This window comes from Mastigoproctus giganteus, chromosome 7, assembly GCF_048544385.1.
Source record: "Mastigoproctus giganteus isolate SK-2022 chromosome 7, ASM4854438v1, whole genome shotgun sequence".
NCBI lineage: Eukaryota > Metazoa > Arthropoda > Arachnida > Uropygi > Thelyphonidae > Mastigoproctus > Mastigoproctus giganteus.
Window position 1 is genome coordinate 116,524,464 of NC_143581.1, and position 15,148 is coordinate 116,539,611.

General features: G+C 36.5%; 1 protein-coding gene across 1 annotated transcript in view; it reads right to left on the bottom strand.

The window, feature by feature from the left end:
- Positions 1 to 3,826: 3,826 nt before the first annotated feature.
- The window catches only part of LOC150083164 (protein disulfide-isomerase-like), a 544,047-nt gene continuing 532,725 nt past the window's right edge, over positions 3,827 to 15,148 (bottom strand). Inside the window, exon 10 of the mRNA XM_090377883.1 lies at positions 3,827 to 4,025. Within this exon, the coding sequence (XP_090234009.1) occupies positions 3,963 to 4,025 (63 nt within the window). The 3' untranslated portion in view covers positions 3,827 to 3,962. The remainder of the gene's footprint in view (positions 4,026 to 15,148) is intronic.

Consider the following 15,148-nt stretch of genomic DNA (forward strand, 5'->3'; position numbering starts at 1 on the left):
TAATCTCAGCAACTATAGAGCCACTTTTTTTGGTTGAGATGAACACGAATCATTTCAACCAAAAAGAATAATAAAAAAAAAGGAGGCCTCAACTCCTAAGCATGCATTCGTTAGCGACAAAACGTCTTACAGCTTTTATATAGCCTGATACATATATAGCATAAACTTGGTAGTGTTTATTGCTGTATAATTTGTGAATTGGAGTAGAATTATTATCGCGTTTAACTTTTGATTGAAAATTAGAAGTGTAATTATTATTTGTGATTTTCTAATTACATTGGTGAATTTGTTTGCTACTTATTTATAATTTCTTAAGGAATCACATTCCACTACTGCCACCATTGTTTTGTATTTATGTGAACATTCGAATTTTGCTGCCATTGTTAGTATTGTTATAGCAAGTGAATACGTGGTAGGGGAATTATGGTGTTTTAATTGTGGCAAATAGGTAGCTCTGAAGTTCGAATCACATAGGTTGGCATTAGCTAGATAAATTTATTATCTATTATAATTACTCAGAACTTACAAATGTAACGGTATAGTGTAATACATATAACTTGCACTTAACCAGCTACAACTAAAAAATAGAAATAAAAACAACCAACAAAACTGCTTAAACGAAAGAATACTTCAAATGGAATTGTAAAGGCTTTTGCAACACAAACGATGAATTATATTATCTCATTGAATGCTATAAACCAGTAGGCATATCCCTTCAGGAAGCTTACTTAAATTCACAAGTGTGTCCTAACGTTAAAAATTACGCTATTTTCAGCCGAGACAGGAGTGACTTGCCAGCTTGTGGAGGGGTGCCGGTTCTTATTAGAAACAACTTCCATCCAAACATCTTGCTCTTCAAAGTGCTTTTGAAGCAGTGGCATTGCACGCTGTAATTGGGACCACACTTACAATAGCATCTATGTACATCTTTCCTAATTTCTCATTCTCTTCAGATGACCTAGAAAATCTAATAGACCAGCTACCACATCCGTTCAGCTTGCTCGGAGACTTCAATGCACATCATCCTCTGTGGAGATCTCCAACAATTGACAAGAGAGGTAAACTAATAGAATCACGTCTTGGTGTTTGTCAGCTTACCCTTTTGAACACTGGCGAGCCTACCTATGTTCATTTTTCTACAGGATCCATGAGTGCAATAGATCTTTCAGTCTGTTCTCCCTCCATATATACTAATACGGAGTGGTTTGTTCTGGAAAATCCAATGGGTAGTGATCATCTACCAATTCTCTGCAAGCTACAAACGCAGGTAAATTCCACTTCACTGCGTTGCTCCGCTTGGAAATTTCGTAGGGCACATTGGAACGAATATATCTCTCATACCCAATTTAGTGATGAAATAGTCCAATCCCAGCCCAGATAATGTCACAGAGTGCATAACTAATCAAATATTGCAAGCTGTCACACTTCTGCAGTACAAAATTCTTTGCAGGGGAAGTGCAGACACAGTAATTATTGTTGGAATAAGGATTGTACACATGCTAAACAGGAAAAAAACAAACTTGGAACTTGTTTCAGAAATACCCCACAACTGGTAACTTAATTACATTTAAAAGGATGAAAGGCAAATTAGCATTAGTAAAGGTACGTGATGCAAGGAAGCAAGCTTTATATAGCAGGGGAGCGGAAATACCTAAAATTATATCCCCTCTTACCAGATTCTCAGAATTCAAAATCAGCAACACCAATCAGGCCCTTCAGAAAATAAGCAATACTACGATTTCTGATGGAGATATCCTAGCTGTTTGTTGTTTGGGTTTTTTTTTTAAGGAGCATTAGCAACTAACGCCATATTGCTCCGGGTTATGCGGTGGTCATTCCCTGACCTTTCCGCATCCTCCGTATTTGGTGGTGACGGGCTCGAACCCCGGTTTACATCAAGAAGCGTGTGCTACGCACTGCTGCTCCTTCCCACCTGGCTACGGAGGCGCCCAGATATCCTAGCATCATTTGATGTAATATCTCTATTTACTAACGTGCATATCCCATACACTTTACAGGCTTTACGGAAATTCTTAACAACAGATAACACTTTGACAAAACGTACCTCTCTTTCCATTAATAACATCCTTGAACTCACTTCTCTTTTACTAGACGCCCGATATTTCAGATTCAATAATAAAATTTTCCAACAAATATTCGGTTTACCCATGGGTTTAGGTATTTCCGCTCCCCTGTCAGAAATTTACCTAGCCACAATAGAGAACCAAATCTTACAACCCTTCCCTTCAGAAATAAAATTATACACCCGTTACGCTGATGACATACTCATAATAGGCAATAGGTCCACTATAGACAATCTCTTTTTAAAATTTAATTCAACACATGATAGGTAAAAACTCACTCTTGAAATTGAAACCAACAACCAAATTAATTTTCTCAACCTCACTGTTTATAAAACAGGTACCAAACTAGGTATAAAGATTTTCAGAAAAATACACATACAGGCAAATACCTACATTTTGCTTCGCACCACCCCCTCTGCACAAAAAAAGCGGTTTTATACAACCAAATACATAATGCCCTCAAATATAGCACCTCACAAAATGACTTAACTAATGAACTTCAATACCTCACTGAAAAATTTACAGCTAGAAACTACCCAACCCAACTCATTCAACACACTATTTTCACCGCCAAAAGTAAAATTAACAATCCACCACCAACGCAAATATACGCATCATCCTCCCATATCATAATGAACTTGCCAGACAGTTTCGCCGCGTGTTTACAGGTACTGATATCTCCCTTATTTTTTCAGCTTATAATAAACTCGGATCCTTATTCAACACTTACAAAGATACACACAAATACCCAGCCAACGATTTGAACAATATAATTTACTTGATTAAATGTCAACCAAACTGTGATGCCTGCTATATTGGTAGTACTACTACTACCAAGTTTGGTTCTACCAAAACCTCCAACACTCGCGCATACTACCACTATAATAGTCTTAGATCGGGACAATCTAGTACAGAACTCACAATTCATGCCCAAACCCACAATAACACTCCTTTAATTGACTCGGCTATCACCATTATAAGACTTAAAACCAGCCACAAAATTCTTCAAATTGAAGCCCTCATTATCGAATGGTTTCGACACAACACTAATCTCAACATCCTAAACGCAAAACTTCCCTTTCACCTTTCCTCGGCTTGGAATCTCTCACATTTGAGATTTCTACGTGTTCCAAAGAGCATCACGAGAGTATAGGAAATTCCTTAAAATACAGCACGCGTTACTTCTCACTTAACACCGCCAACTGAAGACATTATAACTTAACGAAAGTCTGTCGTCACGACTATTGGCATTATCAATTCCTTTATGTTCCAGATCAACTACTTTATGACAACCAGGGATGGAGTAGTGCACTTCTGCTTCCTTGCGCTTATTTTAAAATCCCGTTAAATTAAATTTCATCCCACCTTAATGCATTAACTTAACCATTCCACCTTATATTTAGCTATCAGTCTTTTCATAAAACTATTGCAGATTATATTCAAGGTGAGTACCGCACTTTAAGCATTTCGCTATTTTTGTATTAGTTATTTTCATAATTATTGAAAAATAATTCATTACAAAAAAAAACCAAAAAAAAAAACCTTACTTTAACAGAAAAAAAAAAGTTGCAATCTTTTGATAGTAACTGATAAACTGCATCCTTTACTGTGTTGACAGTTACACAATATTTAGGGGTATTAGGTTTCAAAAATTCTGCAAACAAAGGTGCACTGCTGTTGGACTTATGAGGTCCTATTGTATTAGAAATAACATGCAAACTTAATAGCTGTTAACTACAACATAAGATCCAAATTACTTCTTTATTCAAATTAAACAAAGACATAAAACAGTGAATTCTCCTTTACATTCAGAGGCAGCATTTCCATTATGGAAATAGATAAGTTAGCCTTTGGCAATGTGCTATACATATATAACACTCACAATTCATCTCTCTTCTTTTCATCACCATCATCATCTTTTTCTTCATCTTCATCTAGCTCCTATGAAAAATAAAATAAATATGTGTAAAGAATTTCAAAATTACTTAATGTTACTGATCTCGAGTTTTTCAAAATCCGCCTGAACAAGAAACAGCCAACACCCATAAAATGAGATTATATACAGTAAGTGCCGGTTATAGTGATCACTGGTTATTAGATTCAGCCACTTTATATACAATCAAATTTCAAAGAACCGATTCAAATCAATAAAATGCCTACTCAATAATAAAATTACATATTCAGTTATAAGAATCAATTCTGAACACCTCTGTGATATTTTTCTAAAGCACATTTCTGGTCATAAAAACTTGGTCACAACCATAAAAACAATTTGCAGTTTTCGGTTTATTGGGCTTTTTTTGTTGGTACAATCTGTTATAAATAGGTAGTAAACTCTATCTTATTGCATTTGCAATAATACCAATAGCTGGAATTCTGTATGTTTTTAACATTATTATGGTGAAATGTACTTCCCCTTCACTGAAGTCTTCAATCAGAATCTGCTCTTTGTTCCTGTATCTAAACTTCATAAACTTTTTACTCTATATCTCACTTGTGTGTGTCGTGTTAGTTCTAATTTGTGCATGTCATGTGCTTTGAGACATCTTTTTTACTGTTTTAAATTTTACTACAAAAAAAAAAAAAGTCAGTGAACAGAACGAGTGAATTTGAGAGTAAAAGATAAGTTACGAATTATAGAAACGTATGACAAATTAAACTTAAGCAATATGTCTCAAAGGGAAGCAGCAGTAAAATTAGGAATGCCTCAGTCATATTTATGAAAATTATTAATATCATGTCCCACATTAAACACTAATGTGATTAGTGAAAAAAGGGAAGCGTGAAGGGAAATGCCAAACAGTTGAAGCTCTGTTTGTTTGATTCAAACTGGCTAGCTCATTTAATGCACCAATCAATCGTAGCAGTCTTCTTCAAAAAGGTAATGATTTTGCTGAATAACTACATGAAGAGCTTAAGGTGATGGCAGACAAGATGAAAGGACAGGCATGATATTGTTTACAAAAACCTTTATGGAGAAAAAGAGGATTCTGATGGTTCTGCAGCTGACAAACCTGTTGGAAAACTGTGTTAAGCACTTATAATCCTGAAGTTATTTTTAATACAGATGAAACAGGGTTGTACTATGAGGCTACCCCAGACCACTGCATGATTTTTAAAAATTCCTGTGTCTGCAGCAAAGAAGATCAAAGACAGAATTACAGTTCTTTTAACATGCAAAATGACGGAATAATCAAGGCGAAGCCAGCAATTATAGGCAAGAGTAAATTACCTAGGTGTTTTAAAGGAGTAAAACAGCTGTCTGTTGAATATGCCAATAATGGCAACGTTTGGATGAGAGCTTCTTTATTTGAAGATCTTCATAAATGGGATTTGCAATTGGATAAGAAAAACTAAATTGAATTGGTTTTGGATAACAGCCCAGCTCATTCAAAGTTGACTTTCAAAAACATTGAATTAGTTTTTCTACCTTCGAATACCACATCACTGATTCAACCTCTCGACAACCAGGGAATAATAAAAACCTTTCAGATCTTTTATAGATTGGATATGAGGCAAAGAATCATCCAGTCTATAGTTGATGGTTTGGGAACATCATCTGATATTGCAGAGCAGATAACTGTTCTAGATGCACCTCATATGACAATGAGTGCCTGGAATGAATTTTCTGAAACCTGCATTAGCAACTGTTCAAAAATGTGGATTAATTATTCATGATGGTCAACTAAGTTGCGATACTGATCACGTTGAAAAGCCTGAAGACATGGGTGAGCAGGAGTTTAATGATTGAGTGGACATAGATGGTGATCTACAAGTTAGTACAGCTTTAACAGATGAAGAAATTGCGAAGTCTGTTACTGATAATTTCGCTAAGGAGAAGGAAAATGAACCCGAACAAATTTCAGTTACAAAATGGCAAACTTGTGAAGCTATAGCTGTCCTGAGGAGAGCATTGGAAGAAACTGGTGCAAGTGATTGTGAATATAGTCTGTTATACAATACTGAAACATCTATAATAGACTTTGTAGTGATAATTTAAAGCAATCTAAAATAAGTAACTGCATATTTCAAATTATAATCATATTACAGTGTTATGTTTCATTAATATTTATATTAATTAAGCTATGTACGTAAGTATAAACCCGTGGATAATATTCATCAATCTTTTTCCTATTAGAATAAAAATTCAATTTGCAAATGTGATCATTGCAACTGGCACTTACTGTAATTTAAAAAATAAAACATGTCATAATAATTACCACAGCAATACATACATTTTAGAGTTTGCATATTAATATTCTTTATTATAGTAATGAGTAACTTTTGTGCATGAAGCTTTCTTATGTAAGCATGTTTACAACCTGATATCCCGAGACAAGCAAGTTACTTTTTAAAACCAATTCAGTAATATGAAATGAAAAATGTTTATGCTATTGTTTCAACATTAAGCATAAGAATTAAGCCTACCACCCTCCATTCAGCATGTGGTGGAAAACCTGGCAGTATGGTAAATTAATCCCTGACAGTTTGTATTGTATTGTAGCATAAAATCAGGGATTTCATAATTGGATAGATGTCAAATCTGTTTCAAAATTAAAGTAATTTTCATCTTTGGTTTCCACCATGATTTTGGAAAAAAAATAAAGGATGCAAAGACTAAGGATGCAAAAATAAAGGTGGCAAAGGATGCAAGAAAGAAAGCTTATCCACCACTTTCCATTCCCTCCAATAATTTGTCTAGTTCTTCCTTGAATTTATTTAAGCTATCAACTTCCACAACAACAGATGAAAGCTTGTTCTAGCAATCAAGCACCCGCTGACTAAAGTTAAATATCTGTACATCTATTATGCGACTGACCTTCCCCAATTTGAATTTATACCCCTCATTGTGCATAGTCTTAGCAAGAGGAAGAATCCCATCACAGCAGTGAACCTGTTCCATCCATTCAAAGCCTTAAACACCTCAATCAGATCACCTTGCAGTTGCCTAGTTTCCAGATGCTGCAATCTGCACAACTGAAGCCTTTCTTGGTAAGAGCATCTATTTGTTCCCCTCACCCACTTCTTTGCCCTTCTCTGTACTTTTTAGCATTAGTAGAGGCACATGATCCAAGAAAGCAAGCTTATGCAGCATCAGCCAAAAGAACTCTCCCATTTGACCCCTCTGTTTGTTCCAAATACCTGTCCAGCCCAGCCTTAAATTTATTTAGGCTATCAACTTCCACAACAAAGGATGGAAGTCTGTTCACCAACCAACTACCCGCTGGCTAAAGGTAAACTTCTACAAATCTATCCTACATCTGTCTTTCTTCAGTTTCAATTTATGCCCTCTCAGGTTATTATTCTGGAAAAAAAATGAAGGAGAATCCCACCAGCATTGAGCATGCTCAAACCATTCAAGGCTTTATACACCTCAATCAGATCACCTCATAGGTGCCTAGTCTCCAGACACTAATTTGCAAAACTTAAGTCTTTCTTCGTAAGAGCAACCCTTTGTTCCATTCACTAATCTTGTTGCCCTTCTCTATACTCATACCAACAGCTCTACATCCTTCTTAAAATGAGGCCTCCAGACATGTATCCAGTACTCAAGGTGTGGCTTGATCATTGCCTTATACAAGCGGATAATCACTTCCTTATCCTTGCTAGAAAAATTCATGTACATCATTGACAAGACACCATTAGCTACTCTTGCAGACCGCATGCACTGCTCGGAAAACTTCATATCTGCCTGCACAATTACACCCAGGTCCTTTTCGTTCTCTACCACTGTTAGTGTAGTACCATAGAGTTGATACATTATTCTGAGGTTACTGCTTCCCATATGTAGTACTTTACATTTCTCAATGTTTAACTTCATTTGCCACCTCTCAGCCCATCTGCTCAACTTTTCTAAATCCTGTTCCAGCAGCATACTGTCATTAGTGTCCTTAACAACCCTGCCGGCCTTCGTACCATCTGCAAACTTGGACAATAAGCTTGATATACTATCATCAACATCATTTATAAATACAGAAAACAACAGTGCACCCAACACTGACCCTGAGCGACTCCACTAATAACATTAGTCCACAATGAGCAGTGTCCATTGATTACCACTCTCTGTCTTCTCCCCCTCAACTATCCCTTTATCCATAGCAGCAATTTGCCTCCAATGCCACACTGCTCCATTTGTTCATCAGTCTTCCATGTGCAACAGTATCAAAAGCCTTTCTAAGATACAGATATATGATATCAAAGTTATTCCCTGCATCCAGTTCCTTTGTGACCACATCATAGTATCCAATCAAATTGGTCAGGCAAGACTTTCCCTTAACAAAACCATGCTGTGTCAGAGCTATAACTGAAGTCTTGTCAAGATGATCCTATAGTGCTTCTTTTACCAGTGCCTCCATTAATTTTCCTGGAACAAAACTTAAACTAACAGGTCTATAATTACTTGTGTCGCCCTTTGATCCTCCTTTGTGGATTGGGGTCACATCTGCACATCTCCAGTCCATGGGTACCTCTCCCCTGAGTCCAAAGAAGCTCTCATAATTATGGCTAAGGGTTGGCTTACTTCCTTTGTTGCCTCCTTTAATATAACTCATTTAACTCAATAGATCCCATCCACCCTGGGTGCCTTTTTTTATATTTATTTTCAACAATTTCTCCTCCACTTTCCTCTGATTTATTACAAAATCATCTAGCTCACTGAAAGAGTTCAATTCATTGCCCTCCGTAAATAACCCCTGTGTGAATTTAGATGCAAAATACTCATTTAGTTTGTTAGCCACCTGAGCAGGATCATCAACAGTTGAACTATCGATATCCAGCGGACCAATTTGATTTATCCCTTTCCTTCTAGAGTTTACATAGGTAAAGAACTCTTTGCATCCTTTTACCAAAGATTTCTCATAATCTGCCTTTGCCTGCCTAATCTCCTTTGTGACTTGGTTACACACCAGCTTATATCTATCATAAGCTTCCATGTCACTCATTAATTTATATGTATCCCATTCATTTTTCTTCTCTGCCATGTCTCATTAGTTCATCTGACATCCATTTAGGCCTACCATTTACATACCAACTAACAATATTTCTTAGTTGGTATGTAAAGCCTAGTAGCTTCCAAGAATAATTCTTTGAATGCTTCCCATTTTGAATTTGCTGTTGGTAACATCATCAGTTGGTCCCACCGTATAGAATTTTAATACTGTCTCAGACTACCCTAGTCACCTTTACGAAAGCAAAAACCCTTCCCTTTACCCCTGATGGTAGTTACCTCTTTCAGTAAATCCCACTTCAGCACACTGATCACTGCCACCTAGTGGTTCCTTTATCTTATCTTTATCTGCAGTGGTTCCTTTATCTTAATGCATGAAGAATCACTACTGATAATCAGATCAAAAGTATTACTCCCTCTAGTTCAGCAGCTCTACATCCTTCCTAAAACAAGTACAGAGAAGGATGTAGAGCTGCTGAAACAAGCTCTGGTTTATACTACTTCTCTTATTCTTTTACAAATATTGTGATCAACGTAGAACGGATTGAGCATGAGAGCTCTGATTTATACTATCATATTCATTTTTTTAAACTCTATTTCATTCATTCCCTTTCTTTCCAAGTATAACCTATTGGTACACATAATTATGGGGGTTTTTTTGAACAGCTTGGTGCAAAATTACGTTAGATTAACACTAAGATACTCTGTCCAAAGTTACCACAGTGCTTATCTAAAATATTGCCTTCAAAACAACATTGTTCTGAAGTTTGCCAGGGTCAATTTAAATCATAAAATTTCTGGCATAAAACAACTAGAACTTTCCACATCACATAATATAGTTAAACTTGCCTTAAGATGTTAACATTCTAATAAACAAAAATACCTTTCCCAGGTTAGACAACTTCGCGACAAATTAAAAAATTATCTACATCCTAACGATTGGTTTGTACTGAAGACCTCCATAGATTTGCGACACGAAGCACAGGCCTTAGAAATGAAAAACAGACATATTAACAAATTGAATACATTATTGAGTGTGTCAAGATATGTCCATACGAGTTCAAACACACTGTCGCAAGCTTGCGACCAAATGTACACGAGTTCAGTGACAAGCCTCTCTACATACATATAATGTACTACCACAGAATACTTCAGCTAGTTCACAAACACCCCCTCGCTCAAAGTTCAACGAATCGACATATCAACAGGTTACAAATTTTTCTTCATATATGCTATCGCGGAACCAGATTTCACTTTTATCCAAAGGATTAAATTATAATTTACCACCTCAAAAGCTAGTAAAAAAACAGTGCATAATTGATATTGAATTTGGACTTCAGAACGTTTCACAAAAAGATTTATTTATTCAAAAAGTTAACTAAGTGGTGAATAATATAAAAGAAATGCAACTTTCTAAAATGAATACATGACAGTTCAGCTTTATGTGAACTTCGGGAAAATAAAGACATTATTCAGAGAGCAGATAAAGGAGATACAGTTGTAATAAACCTGATTATATAAATAAGTTAGATTCAATTGTATCAGATACCCCCACTTATCTTGAAGTAGACCCGGCACTATTTACCAATTTGGTCAATCAATACAATAAAACATTAACCACATATCGAAAAACTGACTACATTACTATGCTCAGTTAAAGGAATTGAAGGCCAGAACATCAGGTAAAATTGCATAAGGCTGGATTTTCTATTATAAGTATAACCTTATAATTTACCAAGTATAAATTATTATATACCAAGGATAAATTATATCCTTGGTAAATAATAGACTTATTATATACCAAGGATAAAAATGCAGAGTTTCCTACAGAAACTCTGCATTTTTATCCCTGGCTACACATGTCTATAGCATTATAAAACCCTTTAGACAGGTGATACAATTTGGGATAAAAAACTATGATACATTATTTAAGGACTGCAGACGTGGCCATAATGATAATTTATTCTCACTAGATGTTACCTTGTTATATACTTTTGATAATAGAGAGCTATTAAGTGCTCAATAATTCCTATATTCTATTATATTATGAATCAACAGGAATTACCTTTATTTTAGATATAGGAAGCTTCTTTTCCAACCAACTCTCCTAGTCCAACTCGCTAATAATTCTTAGGGAAGGCGATATCAATTTTGCAAAACATGTGAGACATCTTCCCCACTGTCAGAACCGTAGTGTTCAGACCATACGGTTTCAACAATGAGCGCTCAAGACTTCTGTCTTCAAACACCATACCTCTGTCAGCAAGGAAACCATTACGGGGATTGACATAAAATTAGTTTTTTTGAAGGTCTAAACTGCTTAATAAATATGGACCGATTATTTCTTTTGGTCCTGTAGCTTGACTTGAGAGTTAAATTTAGGGGTGAAAAAAAAAAAAAAAAAAAAAAAAAAGGATATGGGGGGATTATTCTCTAAGTCGGACTAGAACTTTTCGGGGCATCATGTTCATAGGAATAGAGCAACTCACAATTAATCCGAGACTTTTGTCTTATGTTTGTCTTGATATTAGTGAGTTGGACTAGGAGAGTTGGCTTGTTATATACGAATATAGATGTTGAATACACATTAGATATTCTTTGGGATATGTTAAATAATAACTATATCAATTAATTATATAAAGCTTCCTATTAAAGAAGTTTTTCACTTACTGTAATTAAACTTTTAGTTGAAGCCAACTATATCACCTTTCGAGACAAAGTATATAAATAAATTTTTGGTTTGCCAATTGGATTAAGCCTGAGCGGCTTAATAGCGGAGGTCTATCTCTCAACAATTGAGCATATACATTTGACACCTTTTCTACCCCGTATCACATACCATGGGAGGTATTTAGATGATGTTCTTGTTATCACCAATAGTAGCACTATCCAAGACATTTTACATTTGTTTAATAATATTCATTCTAGACTCAATTTTACATTTCAAAGGGAGAATATGGATACTAAGTCATTAAATTTTCTAAATTTCATGCTTACTCGGGACTTGGATAAAATCCAATTTAACATTTATCGTAAACCTACAAACAGTGGTATGCTTCTACATTATAACAGCTATCACCCGTTCACCTACAAAAGATCTATCATCTTTAATCAGATTCTCAATGCCTATAAATATTCAACGACGGAATCTGCTTTGGACTCAGAAATACAGATATTAACCAGAGATTCTTAAACTGGGGTTACCCCCTTGCTACAATAAACTGAATCAAGCTAAGGATAGGATACGAAAAACTATACCAACCAACAATAGTAACATCAAAAAATATTTTATTTCTGTCCCATACGTTGAACAGTGGCACAAACAACTTAAGATTCTTTAAAAATACTGAATTTAAAATTGTGGCCAGACCAATACGGAAATTACACGCTATACTGAACAGTCACTTAGTCCCTTCCTCGCTCACAGCACAAATAAATGACCTGGTATACAACATTTCTTGCGGTGATTGCGACTCGTCTATGCAGTAAGTTTAGGGTTTACATAAGTAAAGAAGTCTTTGCTGTTTTTCTTTGCATCCTTTGTTTTGATTTGATTTGATTTTTTGTGGTGCAAAAATGACAAGGTTATAATGCGTCATGAATATGTTAAAATTCATAAAACATAAGTTTGGTAACCTTTAAAAAGCTTACCTCATCAAAAGTTTATATATGTATGTATATATATATAGCCATAACACTAAAAAATCAGTACATAGGTAAAAAACTTATATCAGTATAAGTATATATTAATCTTCTTTAAAAATTTAAAAACTGCTGACACATTGTCATTGTCATTTAAAATCTGACTGAGTATGCGGCTCAGTCAGATGAGTAAAAGCGGTAAAACGAGCATTTTTAAAATGGGTACAGTCGGATAAAATGGTGTCGCACTGCTCACCCATGGGGGGGGGGGGGTCATCAGCCCTCGGCAAAAAAGGAGACTGTGTCCTATGTAGAGCCAAGCAAGAACAACTTCCTCTCTGTGATCCCTGCTTTGACTCAACTGCCAACGATGGATCACGGGCTTAATCCAATATAGTTTGTTTGTAACCAGGTGATGCCATGATTCTTGCCACTGAGAATGTAAGTTACTATAGATTACTTGCCTGCAGTTTGTATAGGGGATTAACAGGTCAAGATTATTCTTCAGTCTACTGATTTGGCTGCAGTGTCAGCAAAATCGTTTCCTCTAATCCAACAGAAACGGATATCAAATCCACCTGCATATAAAAAAAGGTAAAGTGCAGCCATTATCAACCCACTGCAGGATGGAAGCCTCCTCAACAATTCATGTTGAGGGAAATGGACCATAATCTGCCACACTGGTCCAGTGCCGGTTGGCAGATTGACCGTATTCAGTAGTCAGGGGCTTGAACCCCGGTCTACTCAAAGAGCGTGTACTACTGCACTCGTGCTCCTGACGACTCGGCTACGGAGGCCACCTGCATATAGGGTGCACATATTATCTGCTGAATACAGGATAGGGTTGGATGATCAGTGTGTGATATCGCAGATAAAGCCTATAGTGCACTGAATCAGCATATATAATAGACAATTGGTATCTGTGATTTCGTACGTGATCTAGAGCTAACTCTATAGCATGCAGCTCTGCCATATATATGCTGCAGTCAAGGGGTATTTGTTCTGATATAGTATTAGCTGGAAAAAAAAAGCAGATCCCACATACGATTCTGACTTCAAGCCTTCTGTGTAAACTGGCAAGAAGTCAATGTTCTGCACAGTGTTGTGAATAGAGCTGCAAGTAGACAGAAGATAGGGTATTAGACTTCCTTGCGCTCTTGAGCGAGAAGTCACATGCTGGTATTTGAGCATGCCAGAGTGGAAAGGGCTGCTTTGGTGATCGAGCAACCTTGTCTAACACCCTTTGTCAAAGATTTCCCGTAACCTCCTTTGCGACTTGATTATAAACTAGTTTATATCTAGCATAGGCTTCTGTGCTAATGCCCTGATAATTTATATGCATTCCATGCATTTTTATTCTCTGTCAAGAGTCTCTTAGTTCATTTGACGTCCATTTAGACCTAAACCTTGAACAGTATTTCTCAAGTTTAGTGATTGCCCTAGCCATCCATGTCAACTAGATGCACATGCGCTGCCTTAGGTTTTATGTGCTTCTTGACTAAGAACATAACCACTCACCCCTCCTATTCTGTCTGCCTTTTCTGTAAATATTGTACTCCCTATATTCAAAAATTGCATCCCTTATATCTAAATGCCGCTATACTGATGAAAAAAAGCCGTGAATTAGGGTTGAAATTGAAAGTGTCTGCAATTCTGCCCAGACACGATAGGAGGGAGTATATGATGAGAGCCCTGTCAATCAATTCGGCCCTGGAAAGATTGTGCAGGGCTGGCTCAAGGGGTAGAATTTTTTTCAGCCTGGTCTGTACTTGTTAACAGGAGAGACTGCTTCTACAGGGATGGGATACACTTAAATAGAAAGGGTGCAAGAATGTTTGCTGATGCTATCGAGGCAATGTTAGGTGGGTCGGAAAACTGCTAGATTGGGGGGATACAAGGACTAACAGATTAACAGTAGCCACTGGCAGAGGTGAAAGTGATTCTTGCACTGCTTCTATTGGAATGAGCCGCAGCCTGGAAAATAAGATGCAGGATATTTCAGAGACTGCTGGGAATCATTGGGGTACAAGTAAACACATGGGTTGTGTTAGGGTAGCTAAGAAAAAGAACAGGTGCATGTATACTTGTGTGTACACCAATGCTAGGAGTTTAGTAAATAAATTTGATGAATTTGAGGTATTGCTCAAAACATCAAAGGCAGATATTGTGGGGATTTCAGAGACGTGGTGTCACACAGATATAAGAAATGCAGAACTGGAATTTGGGGAGTACAATGTCTACAGAAAGGATAGACAGGATAGGAAGGGAGGAGGGGTTATGCTATTAGTTAAAAAACACATAAAATCCAAGGAAGTGAAGCCAGTCGACATCGCTGGACAGTGCAGTGTCGAGTCAGTTTGGTGTGACATAAGCATTGGGAGATCAAAATTGAGAGTAGGAGTGTGCTATAGGCCTAATGACTCTGATGAGTATAATAAGAAACTGTTCGGAGAAATAGAGTGGGCCAGTAAATCAG